The sequence below is a fragment of the Aedes aegypti genome, chromosome 1 (assembly GCF_002204515.2).
Source record: "Aedes aegypti strain LVP_AGWG chromosome 1, AaegL5.0 Primary Assembly, whole genome shotgun sequence".
NCBI classification, from domain to species: Eukaryota; Metazoa; Arthropoda; class Insecta; order Diptera; family Culicidae; genus Aedes; species Aedes aegypti.
In genome coordinates this window covers 158,661,018-158,687,241 of record NC_035107.1, presented here as the reverse complement: position 1 = coordinate 158,687,241, position 26,224 = coordinate 158,661,018, and the positions used below count along the sequence as shown (strand labels likewise).

Below are 26,224 nucleotides of genomic sequence, written 5' to 3'. Positions count from 1 at the left end.
CGATTTGACGCTCGTAAACATCGCTTTCTTTAGCGCCTACCTTAGCCAGAGAGTCCGCTTTCTCATTGCCAGGAATGGAGCAATGCGAAGGGACCCAAGCTAGGGTAATAGTGTAAGAGCGAATTGACAAAGCACTCAATGCCTGGCGTATTCTATTCAGGAAGTACGCTGAGTGCTTCACCGGCTTCATTGACCGAACAGCCTCCAGAGAACTTAAACTGTCGGAAAAAATGAAGAAGTGCTCGGGTGGAAGAGAACTGATGTACTCTAAGGTGTAATGTAAAGCTGCTAGTTCAGCAACATATACATATATGGCTTTTGAAGCATGAAGGAGGCGCTATGAGAAACGCCGAAACCAGTGATATCATCCATTTTTGACCCATCAGTGAAGAACTGTCGGTTCTCGCTGACATGCCCGAATTTACTTGCAACTTTGAACGAAAGTGATCTGGTATACCATGGATATCTTGCTTCATGGACAAATCAAATACTACAGAGGAACAGTCGAATTCTAGGAAGTTATCACGATTGGTGTTAACCGAAGATGGGCTAACCTCCAGCGTCATGTACCAGTAGTACACACTCATGAAACGAGTTTGAGGGTTATGTTCAAGCAGCTTTTCGTAGTTTTCAATAACACAACGGATGAGGAACCTGAGTGTTAACTCCGCGAAACGATCTGTCAGGGGCTGTACTCCTGCAAGTACCTCTAAACTCATTGTGTGAGTCGAGTTCATGCAGCCTAGCGCGATGCGAAGACAGCGGTACTGAATCCGCTGTATCTTCAGCATATGTGTTTTCGCCGCGGATTGAAAGCAAAAGCTACCGTACTCTAAGACCGACAAGATGGTTGTTTGGTACAGCTTGATCAGATCTTCCGAATGGGCTCCCCACCATGTTCCGGTTATAGTTCGCATGAACTTGATTCGTTTTTGGCATTTCTGTGTCAGATACAGATGTCCCCCAGGTGCATTTGCGTCGAACCAGACCCCGAGATATTTAGAAGACAAGCTATGAGTGATTGTCTTACCCATGAGTGTAAGCGGAAACTTGGCAGGTTTGTGTTTCTTTGAAAAGACAACCATCTCAGTTTTCTCCGCAGAGAATTCGATACCCAGCTTTAAGGCCCAAGTAGACAAATTGTCCAGAGTATCTTGTAAGGGTCCTTGTAGTTCGGCTGCTGTTGGTCCTGTGACAGAAACAACACAGTCGTCTGCAAGCTGTCTTAACGAGCAATTTTCCATGAGACAGTCATCAATGTCTCTCACATAAAAATTATAAAGAAGGTGACTCAGACATGATCCCTGGGGGAGACCCATGTAGCTAATTCGTGAAACTGACAAGTTGCCATGAGTAAAACTCATATGCTTCTCGGACAACAAATTGTACAAAAAATTGTTCAAAATTGATGAAAGGCCACTTGCGTGGAGTTTGTCTGAAAGAACATCAACACAAACTGAGTCAAAAGCACCCTTAATATCCAAAAACACTGAACCCATCTGTTCCTTTTGGGCAAAGGCAAGTTGGATTTCTGAAGAAAGCAGCGCAAGACAGTCGTTCGTTCCTTTGGCTCTGCGAAAACCAAACTGTGTATCTGACAGCATGCCATTCGATTCAACCCATTTATCCAGAAGAAAAAGAGAATCATCTTCTCTAACAATTTGCGAATACACGACAACATCGCAATTGGACGGTACGAATTATAGTTCGACGCGGGTTTCCCGGGTTTTTGGATGGCTATTACTCTCACCTGCCTCCAGTCATCCGGAACAATGTTACACTCCAGAAAGTGATTAAACAAGTTCAATAGGCGCCTCTTTGCGACGTCAGGTAGGCCCTTAAGCAAATTGAACTTGATTCGATCCATTCCTGGAGCGGAATTGTTACATGAAAGGAGAGCAAGTGAGAATTCAACCATCGAAAAAGGTCTATCCATGGCCTCCCTATCCACCGGAATATCTCGTCGCACGCGATCAACAGGAACGGAATCCGGACAAACTTTCTTAGCGAAATCGATAATCCACCGAGGAGAGCTCTCTCGATCTTCATTAACCGACGATGCATTACGCATTCTTCTTCCGACGGTCCAAAGCGTTCTCAACGAGGTCTCACGTGATAATCCTTCCACAAAATGACGCCAATAACCGCTTTTCTTCGCTTTGACCAAGCTTTTAAACTTGCGTTCAAGGGAAGAATAGCGCTCATAGTTGTCAATTGAACCACGTTTGCGGAAGTCTTTAAACGCGGCGGATTTCTCGCGATAGAGTGCCTTACACTCTTCATCCCACCACGGATTGGGAGGCTTCTTGCGAACCGACGGACCAGGCACAGGACGGCGTTGGGCTTGAAGAGCGCAGTTGAGAATCAACTCAGATAAAAAGCGATACTCTTCCAACGGAGGAAGTACTTCTACCGCTTGCTCTCCATCAATGATCGCATCCACGTACTTTCCCCAGTCTATGTGCTTTGTGAGGTCGTAGGCGAGATCGATGGATGAAGATTGTTGTGTTCCATTGGAAATTGAAACTACGATCGGCAAGTGATCGCTACCATGGGGATCCTGGATTACCCTCCATGAACAATCCAGCGATAACGAGCTTGAACATATTGAGAGGTCTAAACGGCTATCCCTAGGGCTTCCATCTTGAGCTGGAGGTGCCACTCGTGTAACTTCCCCAGTGTTGAGAATTGTCATATTGAAGTCGTCGCAGAGGTCATATATCAACGTTGATCGGTGGTCGTCATACAGTTCCCCCCAGCCTGTTCCGTGGGAGTTGAAATCCCCAATAAACAACCGTGGTTCAGGCATAACTGAGCAGATGTGAGAGAGATCTCTGCGAGATATCGCCGATCTCGGAGGAAGATATATGGAGGCGACACTGAGGCTTTTGCCTCGGATAGTCACCTGACATGCAACGACTTCAATGCCTGACATCGGCGGCAGATCGACTCTGTAGAACGAGTGATGCTTTTTGATCCCCAAAAGCACTCCTCCATATGAGTCGGATCGATCCAGGCGAATAATATTAAAATCATGGAAAGGAAGGGTCACATCAGGTGTTAGCCATGTTTCTGATAACGCAAAAACATCGCACTGTAAATTACTAACTAAAAATTTAAAACTATCTAATTTAGGCATAATACTACGGCAGTTCCAGTGTAGAACAGAAATCATATCTTCGACCTCTGTGGATAATTTATCCATCAAAAGATATGATCGTTGCAAGGAGGGGCATTCTAGAAGCCAGTTGCTTCAAAAGAGGAGTCACACATGGAAGCAATCCTTTGACAATGTTCTTCACTGGGTCAGAAGCATTGAAGAAATTAAGGATGATATCTACAATGCCAGAAAGCGTAAACATTGGAACGCCCTGAGGTTGCCCTAGGGGCTCCGAATGCGAACTTTCTTTTGGCTGAGCAGTCTGAAATTTTGGTATATTTGGGATTTTAGATTTTCCCGGTAGTGGCGGAAAGTCTCTTTCCTCTTGGAGTTTGAATCCAGGAGGTGAAAGCTTTGAGACTTTCGCGACAGGCTTAGTATTTATCATGGCTGGTGGGTCATCACTGCTAGGCAGATTCCGAGGTTTTTTGTGGGTCTCTGGAGTCTCACACGCTTCCTCGATGAACCCTTGAAAACGAAGGAAATTCCTTCACCAACCTCAGAGTCGGAGCCCTGATCATCAAGAGACAGAGAAGAGTAGATATTTTGTGATTCAGCAGACGGTGCAGCCTTTTTCAACATCTCGGCAAAACTACGCCGAGAGCGCTGCTGTAATGATCGTCGCTGATGTTGCTGCCGGCGTACGTACGTCGGGCAGTTTTCGAGGGCATGTGGTGGACTTTCGTTGCAATAAACGCATTTTGGCGGTATACTACATGCACCATCCACATGTCTCTCCCCGCAAGAAGCACAGCGAGGTTTATTGCAGCAATACTGGGCAGTATGGCCCAGCTGCTTGCAATTTGTGCAATTCATTACCTTCGGTACGTACAGCCGCACAGGTAAACGAAGTTTGCCGATTACAAGAAAATTCGGCAAAGCAGATCCGGAAAAGGTCACACAGAAGGAGTCTGAATGCGAATAGATCTTCTTATCTCCCACGAGGGATACGGAATGCAATTGCTTGCATTCCAGTATGGGGACAGATGGGAAAGAAGGGTTTTTGAAGCGACCACAACCCTGCATCAATTCTTCGCAGGTCATACTGCCTTCGGTGACCACTCCCGCAATCTCAACCCGATGGCTTGGTAGATAAGTTTGGTACTCACGAGTAAAGAGCTCACAGGCCACAATCTCATTGGCCTGTTTACGGTCACTGACGGTGACGCGCAGCTTACCAGAACCCACTGTGTCAATGGCGACAACGGAAGAGAATCGCTTAGTCAGATCCTTACTAATCTGAATAGTGCTCAACCGTTTGCCTTTGGATCGAAAGAAAACAACAAAAGGCCCACCAGAGTCGGGCGGGTAGGCCTTGAGGCGGGGGGACGTCGGAGATGATAGAATATTGGTGTCCATTTGAGACACATCAGATTGAGGGGACACACATGGATTGGGCATAGAGGTGTTTGTGTTTTGTTGGTTCAACACATTCGAAGACTCAGTGAGGGGATACGACGTTCCCCCGCCATCATCATCACCGCAAAGGGCGCACGAATAACTCAAACTAACACTATTCACAGAAATGGAAATTGAATCAAACTGAAAAAAAAAAACACATATACAAAGGGGAAAGGGAAGAGGGAAAACTTTCACACGCAGTAAAAACTACACTGAGCTAGAAATTGCGTACGAATTTCATAAGAGAACGCTTGTGAATTGATTTCTTGGCTGGTTTTCTCTCTTTCATAAGATTCTTATGAAATACAAAACGTCCGATATTCACAAGAAATTCTTGTCGTTATCATTAGAGATCTTATGAATATCTTTATTTTCCTCAATTCAAAGAGCGATTCTCTAAATACATAATGGTCGTGTAGAGTTCCATAATTGATATCCATGATCTTTCATAAGAGTATCTTATGATATTGTTCCCATTTATATTATGAACGCAATGATCGATGGAAGTTCACAAGTTTTTCTTATGAGTCTCATTAGATGCTTCTTATGTCTTTATTCCATAAGAAATTCGTATGAAATTCTTACGTGTTTTTCGATAGGAAGTCGACCGTTTTTCACAAGTGTTACTAATCATTGTCATACGCGCGCTTATGAATCTCTATCGTAAATATTATGTTATTACTATCGCTCCAAGTATTTCATTGATTTGATTGTTAAGAAAATCGTACTCCATTAGATTGTCTTATGAAAGCCAATGATCAATGCGTATGATAACCAAAAAGAGTTTCTTATGAAATTATATCTGTCTATGTAATGAGTATTGTTTCATAAGTCTGTTGTGGAATTTTATAAGAATCTCGAATGAAAAACAAAATACTTCTTATGTCGTTATTCCATAAGAAAATCTTATGTACCCCATACGTTCCGTTTCCTCAGTGTAATCAAAAAAGACGTGAAGAGGAGAAGAACAACGAGAGGTACTTATCTTTTACTCTATCCACGCTGGCGTCGTCGATGCTGTAACCGATGGGCGTCTACGCTTGGGGAGAGGTAGCAAGTAGCGTACGACCATTCGCTGGGACGCGTAGATGTGTGGTTGATCTCCGCTGTCCACGCTATACGCACACCACAGAGGATGATCACACTGATGAACTCTGCACTGCACACAGGTAGCACACGGGACGGGGTGCGAGCTGCCTTCGATGACACACGTGATCAAAAAAGGACGGTCTGGTTCCTGGTTCGCTGGTACGGTGTATGTGTGGTTGGTCTCTCACTGCCTGCCACCAACCAACACAGGCGTCGATAACGATGGTGACCACTGTCGGCGTGGAGAGCGCACCGCTGTGCACGCTATACGCACACCACAAACGATGATCACTCAGGTAGCACACGGGACGAGGTGCAAGCTGTCTTCTACGATACACGTGATCGGAAAATAACCACGCAATGGCGAAAACGTTCAATACTTTTGCGCAAAACTCGATTAAACGACAACACAATGGCTTCGCCAAAAGTGTTCCGCTTCCAAGCCGAATTAAGGCTCTTCACTGCACTAAAAACACTTTGCAATAGGCGTCGAAATACCAAAGATTTGAACGGGGTAACCGGACACGATAACTATCGACTGTCTCGCACGGTAGCTCAACAAGGAATGAATCAAACACTTAAATTTATCAATTTGTGCTCGAAAAGCAGCACCGGAACGCAAATTCACTGAGCCAACATTGTTTATGAAACGAGAGCGCAATTCTAACTGATTGGAAGTGATGTCAGTTTTTATGTTTGGAATTGAAATTTTTTGGATATTCTATCTATCACTTGCTACAACTACGTATTTTACAATTTCATAACACTCAAAAGGTGTACAATGTCACAAGTGTTGCAAAACATTTTTATGCGTGAGAAAAAACAATGTACGACGCCATTTGGCAGCAAAAATGAATATTAGATATTATACAGTACAATTGACTGTAGAATGCAAATGCATACTGATGGCAACATTCTACGTCCTTGAAAAGCGAGAGATGAGAGGAGAAAACTGCCAAAAAAAGTAAACAACACACGCATGGTGTGAAAAATGCTCATAATTTTGGTCAAAAAACATGTTTTCACTACCAAATGAAAAAAAATGTGATTTTGAGCTTTTATGAAGTTGTTGATGAATTCATATCGACAATAATACCTTTGTATGAAACGAGTGCAAGTGATACTGCCTACATCATTCTGTGGGTGGAGGTATACATGGAACATGATGATTTATTTTTGGCCGACGCACATAACATAGTGCTCCGCCTTGTTGGGTGGCTTGAGAGGGTGCTTTAGCGGGTGGTTCGAGTGGGTGGCAACATTATGTTTACGTGCTCATTGAACCTTCACCTTAAAGACCAATCTGATAGACAACCGTTTCGCTATAGTAAGGAAACCTTAAGTACAAGTACGTGTTAGAACCACGGCGGCCTCTGATTGCCACTACAGTAAAAACTTTCGTTGGTTTGTGGGATCATTAATTTGAATTTCGACGAGATAACCACAAACATTTTTTTTTTTTTTTTTGAAGAATGATAATGGCAGGAAAGTGGTAGGCAAATCCATAAGAGACCTGTCTGTTTTAATACAAGAAGATAAAAGAACGGGAAAATTTCTGATTAGAATATAGCAGGAATGACTTTAGTGAATGCTTTCAGGATATATTCCTCAAAAAAAAAGCTGTTCTATATGGAAATGTTACTAGCTTATCCTTCGAAAACTTGAAAGAATAGCCTACTTAAGAAAGAAGGGCAAATTTCTGGTGAAATGTTTGCAGCTATGACGTGAATGATGACTGTAATAACGTAATGGTGTGGCACAACCTATATTCATCGAAAAGAAAAATACTTGTTTAAAAACAAAATTAAAATATGAACACCACCAAGAACTTCAAATACCGGAGATCACGCAGCTGTTCAGCAAGGCCATATTAAGGGTTATCGGTTTGATTTCCTTCGGTGGCGGATCTTATGCATTGAACATTTCCTTGACGTCCCTGAGCATAGAGGCGCATGTACAAGAATGGTAAATTGACAAGGAAAGCTCTCAGTCAATAAAAGGCTTATTTTATTAAAATCCTATTCACAAATTGCGTCACGCTGAAGGGGGCAAAAAATGTTGTGGGTGGTTGTCCTCAAAATGTTACAGCCCATACACAATATGTAGATTTTCCATACAAAAAATGGTACGAGGTGTAAAAATGGCAATTTTTGGCGTTAATTGAATGAACGCTTGAGTTGCCAAAGTGCCCACTGAGCTGATAAGCAAGCACTGTCTCAGAAAGAATGAGAAGATAGAAGATAGTTGCCAACAAAATATTTCGAAAGAATAGCTGACATATAAAAGAAGGGAAAATATATGATGAACATTTACCGACGAATTTCTCGCGCCATTAATTACCAGTTTTCATAAGAGACGCATTTTTGCCCGTAAAATAAGGTATTGCACTGTATCTCATACTATTCGGGGTAATGGCTTTCGGGGTAGTGACGTTCGGGGTAATGGAATTTGGGGTAATGGATGGAGTCGGCGTTGCGACTCTATGACACTACCCCAAACGCCCCAACCCCGAACATACCCGAACCCATTACCCAGAAAGATAATTTTATGAGCAAAAAACTATGCTTGTAATCCTGTACGATTTCAAAAATATGTTCAGTAGTTTACACAACATTGTTAGCACTCCAAGAAATGCTATTTGGTACTGACCTGATCAAATTCACCTCAGTGATCAATTTGACCACGGGCTCCGGTACTCAGAAAATTTCGTTGAAATCCATTTTGTGATTGAGATTGTTTACATCACAGTTTAAACTTTAGAAAATATACAATTTCGCTAGTTTATCGACAGTGGTGGAAGAGTTTATTTGCTGACAGCTGTTCCGATCGGCACATAGATTATACGTTCAAATGTTTTCACCTCACTTGGTTTAAAATGAAATTTGTTCATTTTTTCCAAAGCACAACTCAATAGATTTGTTGCGTATTTAATGAAAACTTTTTCAGTAGTTTTCAGAGAAGGCCAAAAAATTCAGGCTTTTACGAACATTCTTATTTGAAATAATTCAAAAGTGTCGTCAGACATTTGTCGAAAAGTGATAATAGATAGCAGTCTCAGAATTCTTCAAGAAACATGGAAAACAAAACTGCTAATTATCTCACAATAAATTCACTGAGGATCGTCGAGGCTTCGTCTATTCGTCCAGTTTCCATGAGAATTTTTTTTATGAGATGTTTGAACACTTTTCCTTTTGAGTTACTTCCACAATCTATAGAGAAGATTCCTTGAACGATTCCTACAAAAAATCTTGAATAATACTTATGAATACAAGAAATCACCTCATGCACTGTTCCAGATAAATGAGAAATTTATTTAGAGTAAGGTGGGGCAAAAGTTCGACCTTAGTGGTATAATCAAAGTTTCCAGGAAAACAATAGCAGTTAAAACAAAACAAATACCATACAGTGAACCTTCAACATATTGGCTATAATTTTGCTGAACAAACATTTGTCAAAATATTTACCCATTTTTAGTTATAACAATTTCAAAATTGATCGTCTTATTCGAACTTTTGCCCCACCGGTGGGGCAAGAGTTCGAATCTAGTGTGGGGCAAAAGTTCTCTGGCTAAAACACAAAATATCGATCCTCTTATGACAGACATACTTTACACCAGCCGTAAACTTAAGTTTGACGAAAAATACACACTAAATTTTCATCAAAAAATTGTCCAAAACCGGGTTAATTGTAATATACTCAAAAATAGCAGTTTTTCGCAAAACTAAGTGGGAATGTAAAATTTTGGTGACAATTTCCACACGATCAGACAAATTTAACTAAATTTGAAGATAATATGTGGATTTTAGGCAATTTGCAAATTTTTCCGTGATTTTATACATGGGTCGAACTTTTGCCCCGCTGATTCGAACTTTTGCCCCACTATGGGCCAAAAGTTGTTTTCAAGCATTTATGCAAAAACTAATACACCTCCAAGCAACCTTATGGTAGGCCTAAAAACGCCCTTACATAAAATATCGAAAAAGATTTTATCTTCAATTGGTTCCATGCAACGAAAGTTTGACCAAAAATTATAATATTCACGTCGAAAAACAACAAAAAGCCATAACTTTTCCAAATCTCAATCGATTTTTATGATATTTGAAGTGAAAGTCTCTTACTTGAATAGCATTCGAACCACCATGACATTTATAAGATTTGTTTTGAATTGAGCTAAAAATCTTAAAAAGAAACTCTTACCCCACTCGAACTTTTACCCCACTTTACTCTATGTACTATTACATGGATTCGTGTGCTCAATAATTGTTCCAGTTTTCACATTAATGTGAAAACTGGAACAATTATTGAGCACACGAATCCATGTAATAGTACATAGAGTAAAGTGTTTCAAATCTGTCTTAAAAAATCGTTCAACTACCTCATGGTATTACTTCGGGAGACGAGGGCTTTTTTTGCTTTCACTAACATTTTTTTTCTCTCTGCTTCTGTTTATTGCTTTCTTATGCTGGCTCACTCTCTTTGGTCCTCCTGTCTCCCCCGGCGACGAAGTTAATCCTCTAGTTTCGGTGGATAAAAACGGCCACATTGCGGGGCCCCGTCTACCGGCGGATATCGCAGGGCAAATTTCACGCGCAATCGTCTTCGGGTTGCAGAGGTGGTCCGACAGCTCGGGGATGACGTCCGCACTGTCGGTGCCCTACATACCCGCAGCTCCTCTTCATTCTTCGTCGGCTGGCTTGTCAGGTGCCGAGGCCGGTCCGACGATTCCGGTTAGGGGATAACTTTCGGTTCATCGACGCCCAACGACCCAAGGCCATTCCGCACTCATTTCTTCTTATTCTTTCTTGGTCAGGCTGGCATTCAAGTGCCGAAGTCGGTCCGACGATTCCGGTTGAAGGATGACTTCCAGTTCGTTGGCGCTCCGACGACCCGAAGCCAAGCACTGAGCACCCGAAGCCATGTCACTGCTTCTACTCTCCACTTCCGCTGTAATGCCGACATTATCTGTTCACCGCATTCCACTTATCCGCATCGTTGCACATCCGTTGGATAACATTGTCAACGTTTACTTCGTCACCAAGAATGGCTTTTCGTCTCCTCTCGTCGGTCAGATCGAACCGCGGGTATGCCAAAATATATGTTCCCGCAGTTTCCTCCGTGTGACCGAACCTGTGCAGATATTGTCTGAAACACCCATGTCCAGACAAAAACTGTGTCAGGTGAAAATTTACTCCACCATGTGGTATTTGAAAAAAAGACACTTTACAACCATCTTCAGCACATTGGCTGCACAGGCAACGGACAACACGAAACATCCAGTAGTGAATTTTTCGTTTGACGAAAAGTTTTCTCCGACTGGGGCGGGAATCGAACCCAAACCTCGTGGCACAATACGCTTGGACGACTGACGCCGCTAACCGCAAGGCCACTTATCCACATCGACAGACTTGGGATAAGACGATGCGTGTAAGTATACTATCACAGTATACTTACTTAGTATACTTATCATAGTATATTTACAGTATAATTACTACAAACCAGATGGGCAGTCGGGCCACCTGTGAACCGGAAGTCATCCTCTAACCGGAATCGCTGGACCGACCGCGGCATCCAACTGGTCAACCAGGAGAGCTCGAAAAGCAGCAGCGGAGAACGAGTCGTCGTAGAGTAGCGAAGTTCGCTGTGTGTAGATTCTTTTGACAGCTGAAACTTAATTCTCGCGTTTAGTATCATAAGGGCGTATCTGCAGTGATCGAGTTCTCTTCGTTGATTTTCTCTTTTGCTAATTACTTGACCAAGCGACTGTTTTCGAATGATATATTAAATGCAGTAGAAAGTACCCATCGCCCTTTGCCATGCTGCATCGTAAAATGTTACGAAAATCGATTGAATATCAATGAAATCGATGATGAGAAATCGATGTGTGCAGATGCGCCTGTATGATACTAAACGCGAGAATTATATTAATTTTACCTAATCTGTAGCCTTGCGAATCTAAGTCTTAGTTACTATAAAAAAAAAAACAGTATACTTGCTTACTCAGTATACTTGCGTAGTATACTACCACAGTATATAACCACCACTGTGGATCCCAAAGATGTCCCATCCCTGCGCACAACTCAACACACACGTGAATTTAAAATGAATTTTAACCTTTCGCATGGATTTTGCGTGGATTTAGTTTCAACTACCGAAATCATAGATTCTGTCAGATTATCAAAGAGTTAGCAAAGAGTTATATTTAAAGAGTTTTCCTTCGAGTATTGGATGCCATTGTAATCGGGAAGGATGGCGCAGAAGAAATCAATGAAATTGAAATCTCGAAAACTCAGAAAAGTGAACAAACTTAGTTTATCGATCCTACGTGTTTCCAAGACGAGATTCTACACGTTTCCACTCTGATCCAACACGATTTTCACTTTTATGACGTTTATTTTCTGTGAATTACAAAACAACAAAAGTCTACGCTAATAAATTGTTCCATACTCTGGATCTGGACAACGTGCATAACCGTAATCATAATCCGAATGGCTTGATTCACGGCAAAAAAGCACACTTTCACTTACGGTCAACTTTCATTCTTGCATCCCCAGCCGTTGATGTCGTCTCCACATGACTTTTAGGTCCGCAAAGCATTCGAGCAAAAAAAAAACTCAAACCGGCTGCTGAGAGTAATTACTCTCACTTTCATCTGCGGACGCACGAATTGTTGAACACACTTTGTATACATGGTATATTGAATAACGAACTGACCGGCGACGACCGATGGGGCAAACGGTGTGATGATTCCATTCTTCACCTCTGGTTAGCTTGCTGTGCGTTTGCTAGTACAGTCACCCACAGTTATGGATCAGTGCTAGATTAAATACAAAATATTCATCAAATGGATTTGAAATTATTAAAAAAAAAAATCTACTTACGTAGGTTATTCTATCCATCTCGAAAGCTTTGCAATCATCAAAAATGTTATTATAGTTATGAATTAAAGACAAGGCAATTCCGACAGAAACGCCAAAAAGTATGCTTTCAAATCATTCATTTACGTCGCATATAAATTGCTGATACAGTTCCTCTGATCCATAATATGGGTCGGTTCCTCCTCTCCACTGATCCACATCTGAGGGGTTGTGCTACTATTCCCCGAATGTCGATTCTCCGAATGCCAGTTCCTCGAATACGCCGTTTCGCCGAATAGCTCATTTCTCAGAAAAGTTCATGGCACTCATGATTGTCATTGTTGGTTTTGTCGTCGACATTACCCTAAAAGCTTATGGAGAATCGATAGAGGAAGTAGAGTTGATATCTAGAAAACTGGGACTATCCCTTCACACGACTGATGGGCTGGTGGTGGTCAATGACCACAAGTCTAAGCAACGGGCGCTTATCTCGGTAGGTGATTGCACCATAGAGTCCAAATGGTTCCTTAGACATCTTGGGGTAATGATCGATGACAAGCTCAGCTTCGTTAGCCATGTTATGTCTGTAAAAGGGCATACGATTATATCGGCGCTTCCGAGGATGATGTCTAAACAGCTCTTGGCAGGCGTGTCGCTGGTCCATACTGAGTGATAAAGGACCAATCTGGTCAAAAGCGCTAGGAACGAATAGAAACCCAAAACAGTTGGAAAGCAAGCACATGTCGAACGGTTCCTAAAGAGATAGTGTGCGCCATAGCCGGGATGACGCCCATCGGGCTCATAATCAAGGAAGATGTTCAATGTTTTCACCAAAGAGGCACCAGAGCCTCTGCAGGCAACTCTACAGAGGAGTCCGTTTAATAGACAACGCTCAGAGATCTGCAGCAGGAATGGGATAACTACACTAAATCTAGATGGACCCATCGGCTTATACCAAATGTGTCAAGTTGGTATCTATAAAAGAAACCGTAAAAACAACTAAATTCTGCAGCATCAGGGCAATAATTGTGTTTTGTACAGCCTCACATGATTTTTAATCTGTTCTGAAAAATAACCCTTAGTTAAACCATAACTGTAGGGAGACTGTATATTTTGCCGGTGGCGCTCTCACTGCCACACTGTTTTTTACTTACACGACTTGCGAAGATTTTGCACGTCACGTTCGCGTATGAACGTACCTACTTGAATGTTTGAAGTATGCTCAACTCGAGACGGTTATTACCTAAATCGGCATTTGTTTTGCCGTACATACCACACTTACCTTTCGCAACTTTCCGGCTCGTGACGTAGCCAAGAGGTTCACAATGTCGATGGTAATTTATACTAATTTTTTGCATCGCTAATGGGCTACAAAAATATAAATATCATAACTAGTATCTGTGTCAATAGGGCGACATATACCCGTAAACCGGATATACAGCGTAAACCGAACCCGAGGAGGAACAAATAACTCCCCAATAACTTATGCATACCATTTTTTGGTATCATACCAAAATTAGGTATTGTTCAGTTGTCAATACCTCAATTTGGTATTATAATGGTATTGAAAAAAAATCTTTAAAACAATTAAGAATACCTCATTGATGTATTAAATAGCTATTGGAGGTCTGCTGGAGGTATTGAACTATAATTGAAAAATTTCATTTTTATATGAAAACCCATCAAGTATTATTGAGGTATTACAATACCTGATCTAGTTATCAGTTTGGTGTTCGTAGAATATGCTTGAGATATTATTTGAGGTATTTTACCTCTTATGCAGGGCTAATTCATACCTCATTCAGGTATGCAGTATTGGAAATTGTCTGGTATGGAATACCTCAATTTGGTAATTCAGTAGTTATTTTCTTCTGCTCGGGAAGTTATGCAATACTGACCATCGGAATATAATTGATCAATACAGTATCAAGTTTATCTTTTTTTTTTTGAAAATACTAACGTTTCAGAAATATTTGAAAAGTGTCTGAAATGAAACACTCGAAGTAATCAAATGTAAAAAATATTTACAGTGGGATTCCGTTTTTGACATGCTACATTTTTGTCGATATTTCCCATAATCCTATCAACTACTACACTTTTCTTTTGGAACAGCTCCTTTCCAAAAAAGTACAAATACTGACACAAAAGCTCCAAAAAACTCTATGGCTCACCGAGAATTTAAATCATAAATTTTCTTCGTCATAAATGCGGTGCAATTGCAAGCCAACAACAATACCACAGTCAAAGAGACGTAACACCTAAAACACTTCACACCAATCATTATCTGGTTATGTTGCGCTCTATAAGATTACGTTGTTGGCCGGCAGAAGGCGCTAGTGTGAAACATCGAACACGAAGGCAAACGATGCGCGCACCCTGTGGATTGTGAAATATGAAACATAAACAATTTTGAACGGTCTTCGAAGTGTGGTCGATGGAAGTTCCGCCAATGTTACGTCTGTTTGTCTGTGACAGTAACTTAATCGGCGTTTCTCTATGGCAGAATCCATTTATTACGTAACGCTAAAATTTGAAATTTTTGACCCCCTCCCCCCCTCCTGAATATCCGAATGCGATAAAAATTCAGTAGCCTTAGATATTCACGTGGGTTATGGCTACGCGTCGGTCCCCCAAGGAACTTTGGAATATCTCCGGTTCCAGATGACCAATAATCAATATCGACACATATTCTAAAACTAGAAGAGTTTTTGAGAGCTTGTGAAAAACTGGTGCAAAAATACCAAAAAACAAAAAAGTTATCGCGATTTGAATATTTTTTTTGGGGTAAAAATGAAGCTGCCGGTAGAGGGGTTAATGAGGCGAAATCAATACTACAGGTGCGTAGTATCAGCTTTTCCATTTATTTTGACAGCTATCGCTCATGGGACCTTTGGCGACAAAAGGTCAAATACACGTTTTATCGGAATTAGGCGTTTTTGTTACTTTCGACCTTATGTGCAATAGGACGAATGAACAAATTTGCACTGTTCCTAGTTTTTGTTCATTACGATGAAGTGTTAACTTTTATTTTATTTTTAAAGAAATGTCATATCGAAATGATATTTTAACCACATATTAAACTGAGTAGAACCTACCTAATGGTGAAATTAGCATAATTTATTTAGTTTTGTTTCTTACGACCTTTTCAAATCGAGCTCCAAACTCGATCAACGTGGTATTTATTTTTATAGAAGGTTTTTTCATGGTTTCTCATGTATAGTGAAGCGTGACATGGTTTATGCATGACCCATTCAAAAATGTGGCTCGTGTGTCGTGAAAATCTTGAGAACTAAACTGTGAGAATTTTTGCTAGAAACTTCTTTAATCGTTAGAAAAACTAATGCTACAATCTTCTATGGCATTCTGAATGAATCAATGGATGACTTAAAATATCAACGACCAACCCTGTATATGTTCTGGGACAAATATCCGTGAGCATTCCTGGAAGTAATTCATTAGATGTTTTTGGAAACACCCAAGATTCCATCCATCAGAAGATTCTAGAAGAATATTTGGATGAAGTTATGAATTAATCTAAGACCAGTCCCATAGTGTTATACAAAGCACGAGGGTGGTGGTGCTGGCGGTTTCTTAACAACGCGGTCACTCTTGATATAATCTATCAAAGCTGAACCTCGTGAAGATTTCCAGAACAATTCCTATAGAATTCTCAGAGTGTCAAGAGGCCCCCCTTTCCTACGCCAATGCCCATAATTGGATAAATCACTAGAGTGACCTAGTGTCAGAGATTGGTTTGAATATTATTTGTGGTTTTACAGCTCTTCTTCAGTAAAATAGTAAAGGATACCAAGATACGATTTGTTCATAAAAATTAGGATTTTTGTTATGCGAAATATAAGTGGAACAGTTAATTTGAACCGATACATAGAAAACCGATTAGGATTTCATTAATATATAACAAGGATATAGCATTACCAAGGTGTCCACTTTATGAAACGAACAATTCTTTATAAAATATCAAAAGATAAAATATTGGAGAAAGTGTATAAAAAAAATCATCCCAAGATTATGGAGAACAGTAATCTATTGCAGTTAAAAGATTGCATTTGGTTTGCATGCACCTATATATTTTTTATGTACCGTAATCCAGGTAACATTGATCCAGTTTTTGGGATATTTCTTAAATTTTTCATTTGAAAATGCAAATGTCGCAAGTTTTATATTTTGAAACAAGTACTGGCACCCACCGCCTGTGACTATATATTGTACTTTGGTTTTTTAAAAGATTTAAGTATGTTTAAATAAATGTTTTGAGTGATTTTTTGATTTAGCTGAATATGGGTAACATTGATCACCCACGTAATCAACGTTCGGTAATATTGAAAATGTCGTTGCTTACTTAAATCATGGCCCCTGAAGCCAAATATGAAGACCAAACTCTTACAAGCCATTAACTTTTTGAGTTATGTCAAAAATAAAATCACTTTGCGCTGCACAATACGCCTAAAGAAAGGCAATTTCCTAAGGAAATTCTGCATTCTTAATAGTAGTTCGTTAATATTGCTCAATTGGAAAAACTTATGAAAGATTTGACAATGGAATCGTTTTCGGCGATGCCATTTTTAGTAACATTCGCATTTTCCTTGCTCATACCATTTGCAGAACTCGTGTGAGACATGAATATTCGGTAGTGTCATCCATGTTGATACCAATCATTGATTTCAAAAAGTTGACATATTTACACATGAATGAAACGCAATTTCCGCAAAAACCTCAATTTTCATTAGCATATGAATGTAAGAAAGAGAGGCACCATTCGAGCTTTAAAAATATTTCATCAATAAATGACGATTCGACATTTTTTCGAGAAGGGTCATACCGATCAATGTTACCCCGCTGATCAATGTTATACCGGATTACGGTAATAGAAAAGTTGATTTTCTGTATTGGGGTAACTTTGACAAGGGGTAGATAAACATGGAAGGAAATCCCCAGCCAACCAACTGTTTGACATCATTGCAGTTATAACTGGATTGAAGAATGTTAATAGAATTAGATTTCATTAATTGAAGCTCAGAATTCATAGAAAAAATCAAACTAAATTCAGTCTAAACAAACATGGCATATACCATATATAAGTTGAAGAGAAATCTATTGAAAATTACTTTTCGACATTGAGTTTACCAATACCAGTTAAATTTGGTACATAAATAGGTATATTTCGAACAAAATCGACGAGAATTCGGTTAAGAATAAAAGGGCGTTGCATACCTCTAGGCGTTTAACGTTGTATGGAAATTTCTGACTTTGACTACTAAGCTAGGTATGCTGTTCCGCTCAAGAAAAGTAAAAATTTCTGCCCAAGAAATGGTCAAGAAATTTCCTACAGTGAGCTCCATTTGGATTGACATTTCTTTTCAACTGCGTACTGCGATCAAAGAAAAATGCTTTTCTTGAGCATTTTCTTGCAAGAAATTTCTCACGCATCGAGATAGGGCCATTACTTTTCTGTTGAAGTGCATACTTCACTTAAAATGGTTCCAATTTGTAAAACTGATTTCACTGACAGATTTGAGCAGGTTTTGGAAAATTTAACGATCATTGACACACGAGCCATAATTTCATCCCATTTATCCGCCTGCATACACACAACATGCATGACATTTATCGTTGTGGAAGATAACGAGAAGGGTTGGGAAAAATCTCTGAAATTCATTCTACAGCAGCCTAGGCAAAGTAAATCACAGTCAGCGAAGCCAGTAAAAACTCACGCCATCGCTGCTGTAGGCAAAATGTCTAGAAAATAGCAGAAACACCCGTTGCTAAGGGCAGCCCAAAACTACTGTAGAAAAATGTTCTATTTCCCGATGCATTTCCCGCATTTAGAGCCTTCAATGACACTAATGATTTAGAAAATTCATGTACTCAACATAGGCTACTTGATGAGATTCACGTTTTTGAATTACTGTACTGGAAGAGCCACGTGAGTTTCTCGAAATTCAAGCCTACTACTATTACCATTCCAGCTCTGATGATCACATGGTTTATGGACAACCTCTAAGAACCATTTTTTTTCGTTAATCACGAAAGGAAAAATGACAGACATACACCACCCGCTGTTTGGCGCCGATCGCTGTGTGTCAACACTTGTAACATTCACTGATCAAATCGCATTCTGATCAAGAAACAGATGCGATTTTTTTGTCTGTGCTATGTTTGCTACCAAATCAAGTTGTTGGTTGCATTACCAGGAAATATGAAAGTCATTACCAATTTTATGCAACACATGAATCACCCGAATGGCTCGATACCGTTGTAGTCTGTGAGAGTTTCTGCTCTTGAACGCTCTCTCGCCACATACCAAACAAGAGAGTGAATAGCAACATTCATAGGGCTCTCTGATTGCGATGTGCCAAAATCTGTTATGGTTCACGAATTGTTACACTCTCCGAATATGGTTTGATCGGCAGATTCGGATCAAAATACAAAAACTGGATTTGAGACCGAATTAATGTTCAACTATAACTAGGCTATCAAGATCATGGAATAGAATGTTTGTAAGCGTTTCAGAAGTGCTAAAATCTCATCAATTTTTAATATTCGAGTCAATTCGAACGAAAACACCTCTGATATGAAGTGTCATATTAATACTCTTTTGAACATTGCCATACTAACACTCGTTTTGAATATTGCCACAAAAAGTTTTAGGGCCTACAATAGCAACTTATGCTGGTAACTGGTAATTCTACGTTTTTTTTTTTTGGGTATTGCATTATTCAAAGCGGATGAAAGCCATTTCAGACTAACTTTTCTTTTTCCAGGGACTGGAAGTGTTAAAGAAGGTAATTCGATTGCATTTGATATTCAACTAGAATAAAACATTTATATATCCATCAATTCAGTATCTTTCACAACTCATGCCTATTTATTGATTCACCAAAATTTAACAAGCACTTTTTTTCTATCCCTATACAGCCTGTGAATGATCACATTATGTATTATGCAATGTACCATCTTTTTCGAGTCATCCTGCCATAATTTGTCGTTGAGTAATGTTTGTTTGCGATTTTTTTTTTGTTGGATATATCCAAGTGTCATGAAATTGCTCAACGGGTGACTTTCACTGAACGTTGGTGGGTCAATCGAACACGGCGATGATTTGTAAAAAAAAACCGTTATGAGTGGAATCAACACTTATGAATATTTGTTGTTGTTTTGCTTAAGCAGTTAACAATTCTCGCTTGATTTACGATCTCGCCCTAAAAGCCATTGGTAACCAAGTGTGTAGCTTGTTGTTACTTAGAAAACAACAGAACTACACGTTATTTAACAATGCTAGGTCCTTCTCTAACTCCCAGTAATGATAGTTTCATATTGACCCATTCTTTTGCATAAAAACAACAAGCTGCACATTCGGTTACCAATGGCTGTTAGGACGAGATCACAAGTTATGCGAGAATTCCAATGGTAAAATAAAATAAAAGATGCAATTATGAAAACACCCACATATCTTTGGGTTCTTCAATGACAGGACGGGGTATGAGCATAAGGTTCAAAATCGTTTTTGCTCCACACCGCTCATTCGATTCTAGATCAAATTCTGAGTGCCCTCGCCGAAATTTGAGCTCATTCGGATGAAAACTGAGACTGCACAAGCCCTTCAAAGTTTATATGGGAAGTACTATGGGAAAAGCAAGCGATTCATTAATTCGGCCATAGTGTTTGCCCCATGTGCTCTTGGGGATTAGCACTACGTTGACACTATGAGATACATTCATCAGCTACAACTTTACCGAAGACCGTTTTTAAAAATCAGACGCCTCAGTAATTAGTTATTGATTGAACAGGTACCTAGTACAGTACAGGTTGTCCTGGCGGAGAGGCCTGTCTCATCCGCAAACAAAGCCTTCTTCAATTTTTTTTAATCGAAGCTTAGATAAAGTTTACCAAAGTTTTTATCTGTGCTATGATCTCAATTAAATATACTTATCTTCAACGTTACTCACATATTTTTAATCAATTTTGTTTCATAGTTATGTGATTAAATATATTTAGCCTATGAAATTCGAATGAAAATATTTTGAAACGTTTGCAATATCTAGATACTAAAATACTTTATTTCAGAAAGACAGCCCATATCACATACTGCAGCCCACAATCTTCCAAACGATTCAAGCATATCAAATGACTTATATATTGACTTCCGACGTTTACTACGACTTGTTGAACTTGATACAAAGTGCAATCCTTACAACACCAAAGTCCTTAACGCCCCATTTTACGGTATGTTAAAAAATTGTTGTTAAGAGGTATACTTTTCTTATACTTAGTGGCAAATCATGTTCATCTATTCTCAACCGTTAATGTCTTGACTTCCTAGCTGGCGGCTGCTTAATCACGTGGACCAAAAAAACGAATAAACTAAACGCCAATCGCCGAGAGCAGCAATCCCATCTACCGTAGTTAACTTCTATTGACTGCACCGTCTAATCAACTTTCGTTTTCTTACCATCTCATTGTAGGTCATTCTTGTGAATGTGGTGCATCTGAGAGACCCTGTGTGCCCCCTGCCAACGTCCATACTTGCTCAGTATCTGAAGCAAGCGAGTGGACAATTATCATGCTTGAAGGTGAGACCTTATACTACGGATAGATACTGAATCATAGCTTTACGAGACCACTTCGTGGCAAATAAACCGGTTTAGGTCAGAACGCCGTCAAAGACGACAAAGTCTATTCAAAACAAACATCTACCATGCTAACGGTACACAGTGGTTCGAAATGCTACCTGAGATTATTTGAGTTTGTTTCCAACATATTTGACCTCGAGTAGCTGATGGCGAGTAAAAGTGAGATGCCAGGTGAAAATGGTCAAAAAAATCGCAGCTTAAAAATTGGAAATTCTACTTACAATCATCACCTAATTAACTAACGAGCACTCTAACCAGAAATATTTTTAATATTTATAGAACGACAATTATAAAATCAAAAACTGCAACTATTTTACAGAGGCGTCTCGTGGAAGTTTGATTTCACAGTGTAACAAAAATGACTTTTTTGCGTGTCTCAAGAACCAAATTATGTGTTTCTAGTAGATTTGAGGTTGCTGAATCTGATGCCGTTTTCAGAAATGTTCCCGCACGTCACAATTTTTAGCTATAGGTCGCCAAAAGTTTGCATAAAACACTAGTTTTCCTTGATGTTTATATAAAAATCAAGGTATGATTTATCAAACTTTTTATTGATCTAATCTAAAGTGACCAGACGTCCCGGAAAGTGCGGGACAGTCCGGATTTTGCATCCTGTCCCGCCTCGCCAAGTGTCCCGGAAAACGTCCCGGATTGTAGGGATAACAAAATATAATAAAATTTGTACTTGAAATATGAACAATGATACGTTATATGGAAATTAAACATTAACATCCACATACTGGGCGGATTTCTCCATGGACCAACAAGGTTCTTATCAGATATTAACAGGATTTAGATTGGATTTTATTCAACATCCTTACAGAGCTTTATTATTATACTAAATGTTTGCTTAATTCTTCGGAAAATGTTATTGGAATCGTAACATAACAACGGTATTCACGGGTAGAATTTTCCACGACATTTCAGTTCAAGTCTTGTCAAAATACTTATACGATACGGAACAGTATTTCATATATTCTAAGCTCACAATTTGGTTCTGTTTCTCAAAATATTTTTTTTTTCAATTCCAAAAATTTTGTTGAGCACACTAACACATCGAATTATGTTCAGAGTCCTTTAAGGTTTAGAATCTTCCACATCCATATTCATATCTTTATATTCAGTCCAATTTCACATGGATTCAGTTCGAAACAAGAAAAGCTTTCAAAATTCTGATTGAAACTCGTTAAAAATTGTAGTTCGAAAAGATCACGGAATTCATATCTAAATTCATACTATTTTTGTTAATTTCTATCTGTTCATTATTGAAAACTTTTTCGCAACAGGTTATGGAAATCCCACTAGAACTTGTGGAATTTTGAGTAAAAGTGCAAAAAAGACATATTGATAAGTTGAAATCTTCAAAGATCTAAAAAATCGTATCCTTTTCCTCGAAAAATTGATTTCATATACTAATAATAAGAAAATGTGTACTTAATATTATTATTATGCCAATTATCAGAAGTTTAAAAATTGTGTCCCGCATTGAAGCCAAACATATCTGGTCACTTTAATCTAATCCCTCAAGCACATAAAATAGGACTTTAACTCTCATTATAGATATAACTTGAAATTCATTATTAGATTAAATCGGTTTTTTCAACATGCTTACAGTCTCCATACAAAATTCATCGTTTCTCCTATATGGCAAAACACAATACTTCTCTAAATCATCAAAAAATAACTTTTGAGCGTTGAAAGTATTATGAACTTTGTTGAGAAGTATTGTTTAACACATGAAGTTTGAATTCTGTGGCAAATTAGGTAGATAAATTGCCATATAAGCTGGCAAACTTGCATGCAAGTTGGCTGAAATAGTCAAATTTTGCATTTTTCAACAGCCAATATCTCAAAAACTTGACGTGTTATGATATTTTTGCAAACGGCAATGGATTCAGCAACCCTCAATTAAGTAAATAGCGGTATTTTGGTGCTTGAGATAAAAACATGTTCCGCTGTGTTACCAGTGGACTGATTTGCATAGGCTGTTTTTATCTATACAAATTTTTAGAACTGAGTTTCATTTGTGTTTAGTACCATCTTGAAAGTAACCTCCAATACTGGACGCAATTTTGAAGTGTCTCGACATTTTTATATATGTTGTTTTAGGGGTCGTCCATAAATGACGTAGCTTTTTAGGGGGGAGGGGGGCTTCACGAATTTGTGACGAAGTGTGACGAGGGGGAGGGAGGGGTCCTAGCTAGTGGACGTAGCATTTACATCAAGCCGGTAAAAAGAGAGGCGCTGAAAAAAATCGCATACAATTATTTTTTATCAAACTTTCTATTTTTGTTTTACTTTTAAACTTGGGTTATAAAATATAATGATTCAGCTTCAAAACATTCATATGACATGACTGAAAAAATATATATGAAATTTTAGAATTTCGTGATAAATGCAATCAAACAGATGTTTTGAAGCTTTAAATAATTATATAAATAATATATTTTATTCGTGTCTAAATTAATAAATTTATAAATAAACAAAATAAAAGTTTAATAAATTCATTAAAAATCAATGCTTTAACTACTTGGAGTACATTGTTTTGACATTTGTTAACAAAACATAAAGCCAGCCGTTTTAGTTTTATTCATATTTTCTATTGGGGCTTTATTTCTTCAAGAATATAAAATATGATCTTTTTGGCAAATATTACATTTTTTTTGTTACCGACACTTTACATCTTATACAGATGCATGCGTGGCCAAATATTACATTGAAACAAGATATTTATTCCGTGAATTATGCTTTCAATGTTGCAGGAGATCTCCACCCAATCAACTCATCGATTCATTTGTTTTGATATATCAATGCTCTTGATGGAATAGCCTGAATAGTAATGAGGACAATAGATTCGAGTGTTATCAAAATTGCCATATCATTCAATGCTCTTAATAACTCGGTAATTTGAAAAAAAAATATTATTCCACTGTTTCTTTATAGGTTGTGTAAGATTATTTCAGTATGGAAACGATAATGAAGTTCAACTGAAATATTAATAGAGATGTATAATTTGTATAATAATCGCTAAAATGTTCTAAACATTCCAAATATTTCAAGTGTAATCTTTTATGTATTTGGCTACTGATTGCTAAATAGATTTGAATATGAATAATATTGACGATGATTCATTTCAAATTAATATATTTTGTTGATCATTTCATTGAAATCTATTGCACCCCAACTCGACAGTAACGAGCTTCATCAATCTAGTCAAACATTTTATTTTCACATTTCCAAACAAGTTTACTTGTTTTTCATGGTGACAACAGCAAAAGTAATATAATTTAGCCTAACTGGAAACCAAAATTATGTAACTTAAACAGGAAATTATTTATTCGAAACTGTTTTCCATATTACTTTTGGGCGCTACTGTATATCAAACTGTCAGATTAGATTATCCTTACATTTCAGTCAGTAATCAATATCAAACTTCGTATTGAACTTCTTGTATTCCTATTTTTTGTTTCAACCCAGTCTATAAGGAAAAAAAAATGAAAAAAATATTTCCAGTGGGGAGTATCAGCATTTGTGACGAAAAGCTACGAGGGGGGAGGGGGTTGTAAAAAAACAGTGAAAAAATGCTACGTCATTTATGGACGGCCCCTTATGAACGTTTTCTTTTCAAAAAAAAATGTATGGAAAGTCCCATATGTACCACCAGCACCTTAAATTAAAGCTTTCAACCCAATATCGGAACAAAGAATGAAACTTTTTCGCGCAAAAACAATATGGGTTATCAGTTTCGGTCACATTTCAACTTTAATTCCCAAATTGGCCAATCACATTATTTTTTTTTATGAGAGTGGCCAAATTTGGACTATGGCAGTTGAAATTATAAAGAAAATTTGGATTTACAACACTTAATTTGTGTATATTCGGACAATTAAATTTATGCAGTTCTACCACGTGAATGTGGTCTACTAAACACTGGTCTTCTAATTTTCTTTGCAGAACGATGTGTACTCCATTGCTACAATTGACACTACAAAAACACAAAACCAGTGCTTCGACCAAAACCAGTGCTATTCCAAGTAACAATTTTAAATTGTGCTATAAATAAACGCCCATAAAACCACGTTCAAGGTACTTTTGCCTTCATTGCATCCTTGTCCAAAACCTCTTGTAGACTAGAACGTGACTAGTTGGCACATTCTAAAAGAAGCTATGAGGTAGGGTCGATGCCGGTTATGGACCCTTTGCGTATTATGGACCCCCTACAGAAAAACATAAAATTAACACTCAAACACTCCTATGAAAATCCACCGGGGGAACTTCGATCTCATTGTTAGTCAGCAGTTTCAGACAAAATATTTGGTTTGAGACGCATTCAGGGTGTCCGCAAATTATCCGAACAGCAAAATATTGCAAAGATGGTCTCGCATTAAAAACAATGAAAAATCAATGTCCATGTACCTTTTATAATACATTTATAGGTTAACGCGAAATACAACTTTAAAAAATTTCGAAGTACCTAATTGCTTGTTACTGAGATGTGGAAACTTACTTCTTAAGGTGACACATCTCGGAATCATAACATGGCAGACACAATGGCCGGCTTGTGCCCCTACTCACGATTTCAAAAACACTAATCTGCTAAAATAATGAACGTACAAAGTCAATCTTCTTATTTTAAGCTTTCTGCCAGTGCACAAAGCTAAAATAGAAAATGCATTGTAGTTTGATGCTTCTTTCGCGAGATTTGTGCCTTCAAAGTTTTGGTACATTATTGAATTCTGATTCCAAGTTGTTTCACCTTAAGAATGTGTCAAACTTACTTCTTAAGAATATAATGAGCCAATGTTTAAAACCATGCAAGAATATTGAACTTATCATGCTTGATTGTATAGAACCATGTCTTCAAAGTTTGTACGGATAATTTGCGGACACCCTGTAAATACAGATATTTTGACAATTTTGTAAATGAAACAACACAAGAGGATCCATAATGAGCCTATGCATGCTATAAAACGTTTGACTTTTACTGTGCGCCCTGTTTTCAAGTTGCCTATGAGAGAGAGCGAGATAGCACCAACACATGGCGCACAGTAAGAGTCTAAAGAACAAAA

The 26,224-nt window shown here is 38.6% G+C and overlaps 1 protein-coding gene across 6 annotated transcripts in view; it reads left to right on the top strand.

Annotated features, from left to right (window-relative positions):
• LOC5565256 (cell growth regulator with RING finger domain protein 1) overlaps positions 1–26,224 on the top strand; it is a 180,946-nt gene that overhangs the window by 107,223 nt on the left and 47,499 nt on the right. For all 6 annotated transcript variants that reach the window (XR_002501957.1, XM_001649559.2, XM_021852212.1 and 3 more), the window contains one exon: positions 20,988–21,095. Coding sequence is in view for 5 of the 6 variants with exons in the window: in XM_001649559.2 (XP_001649609.2) it covers positions 20,988–21,095 (108 nt within the window). In the remaining variant the exon portion in view is untranslated. The remainder of the gene's footprint in view (positions 1–20,987; positions 21,096–26,224) is intronic.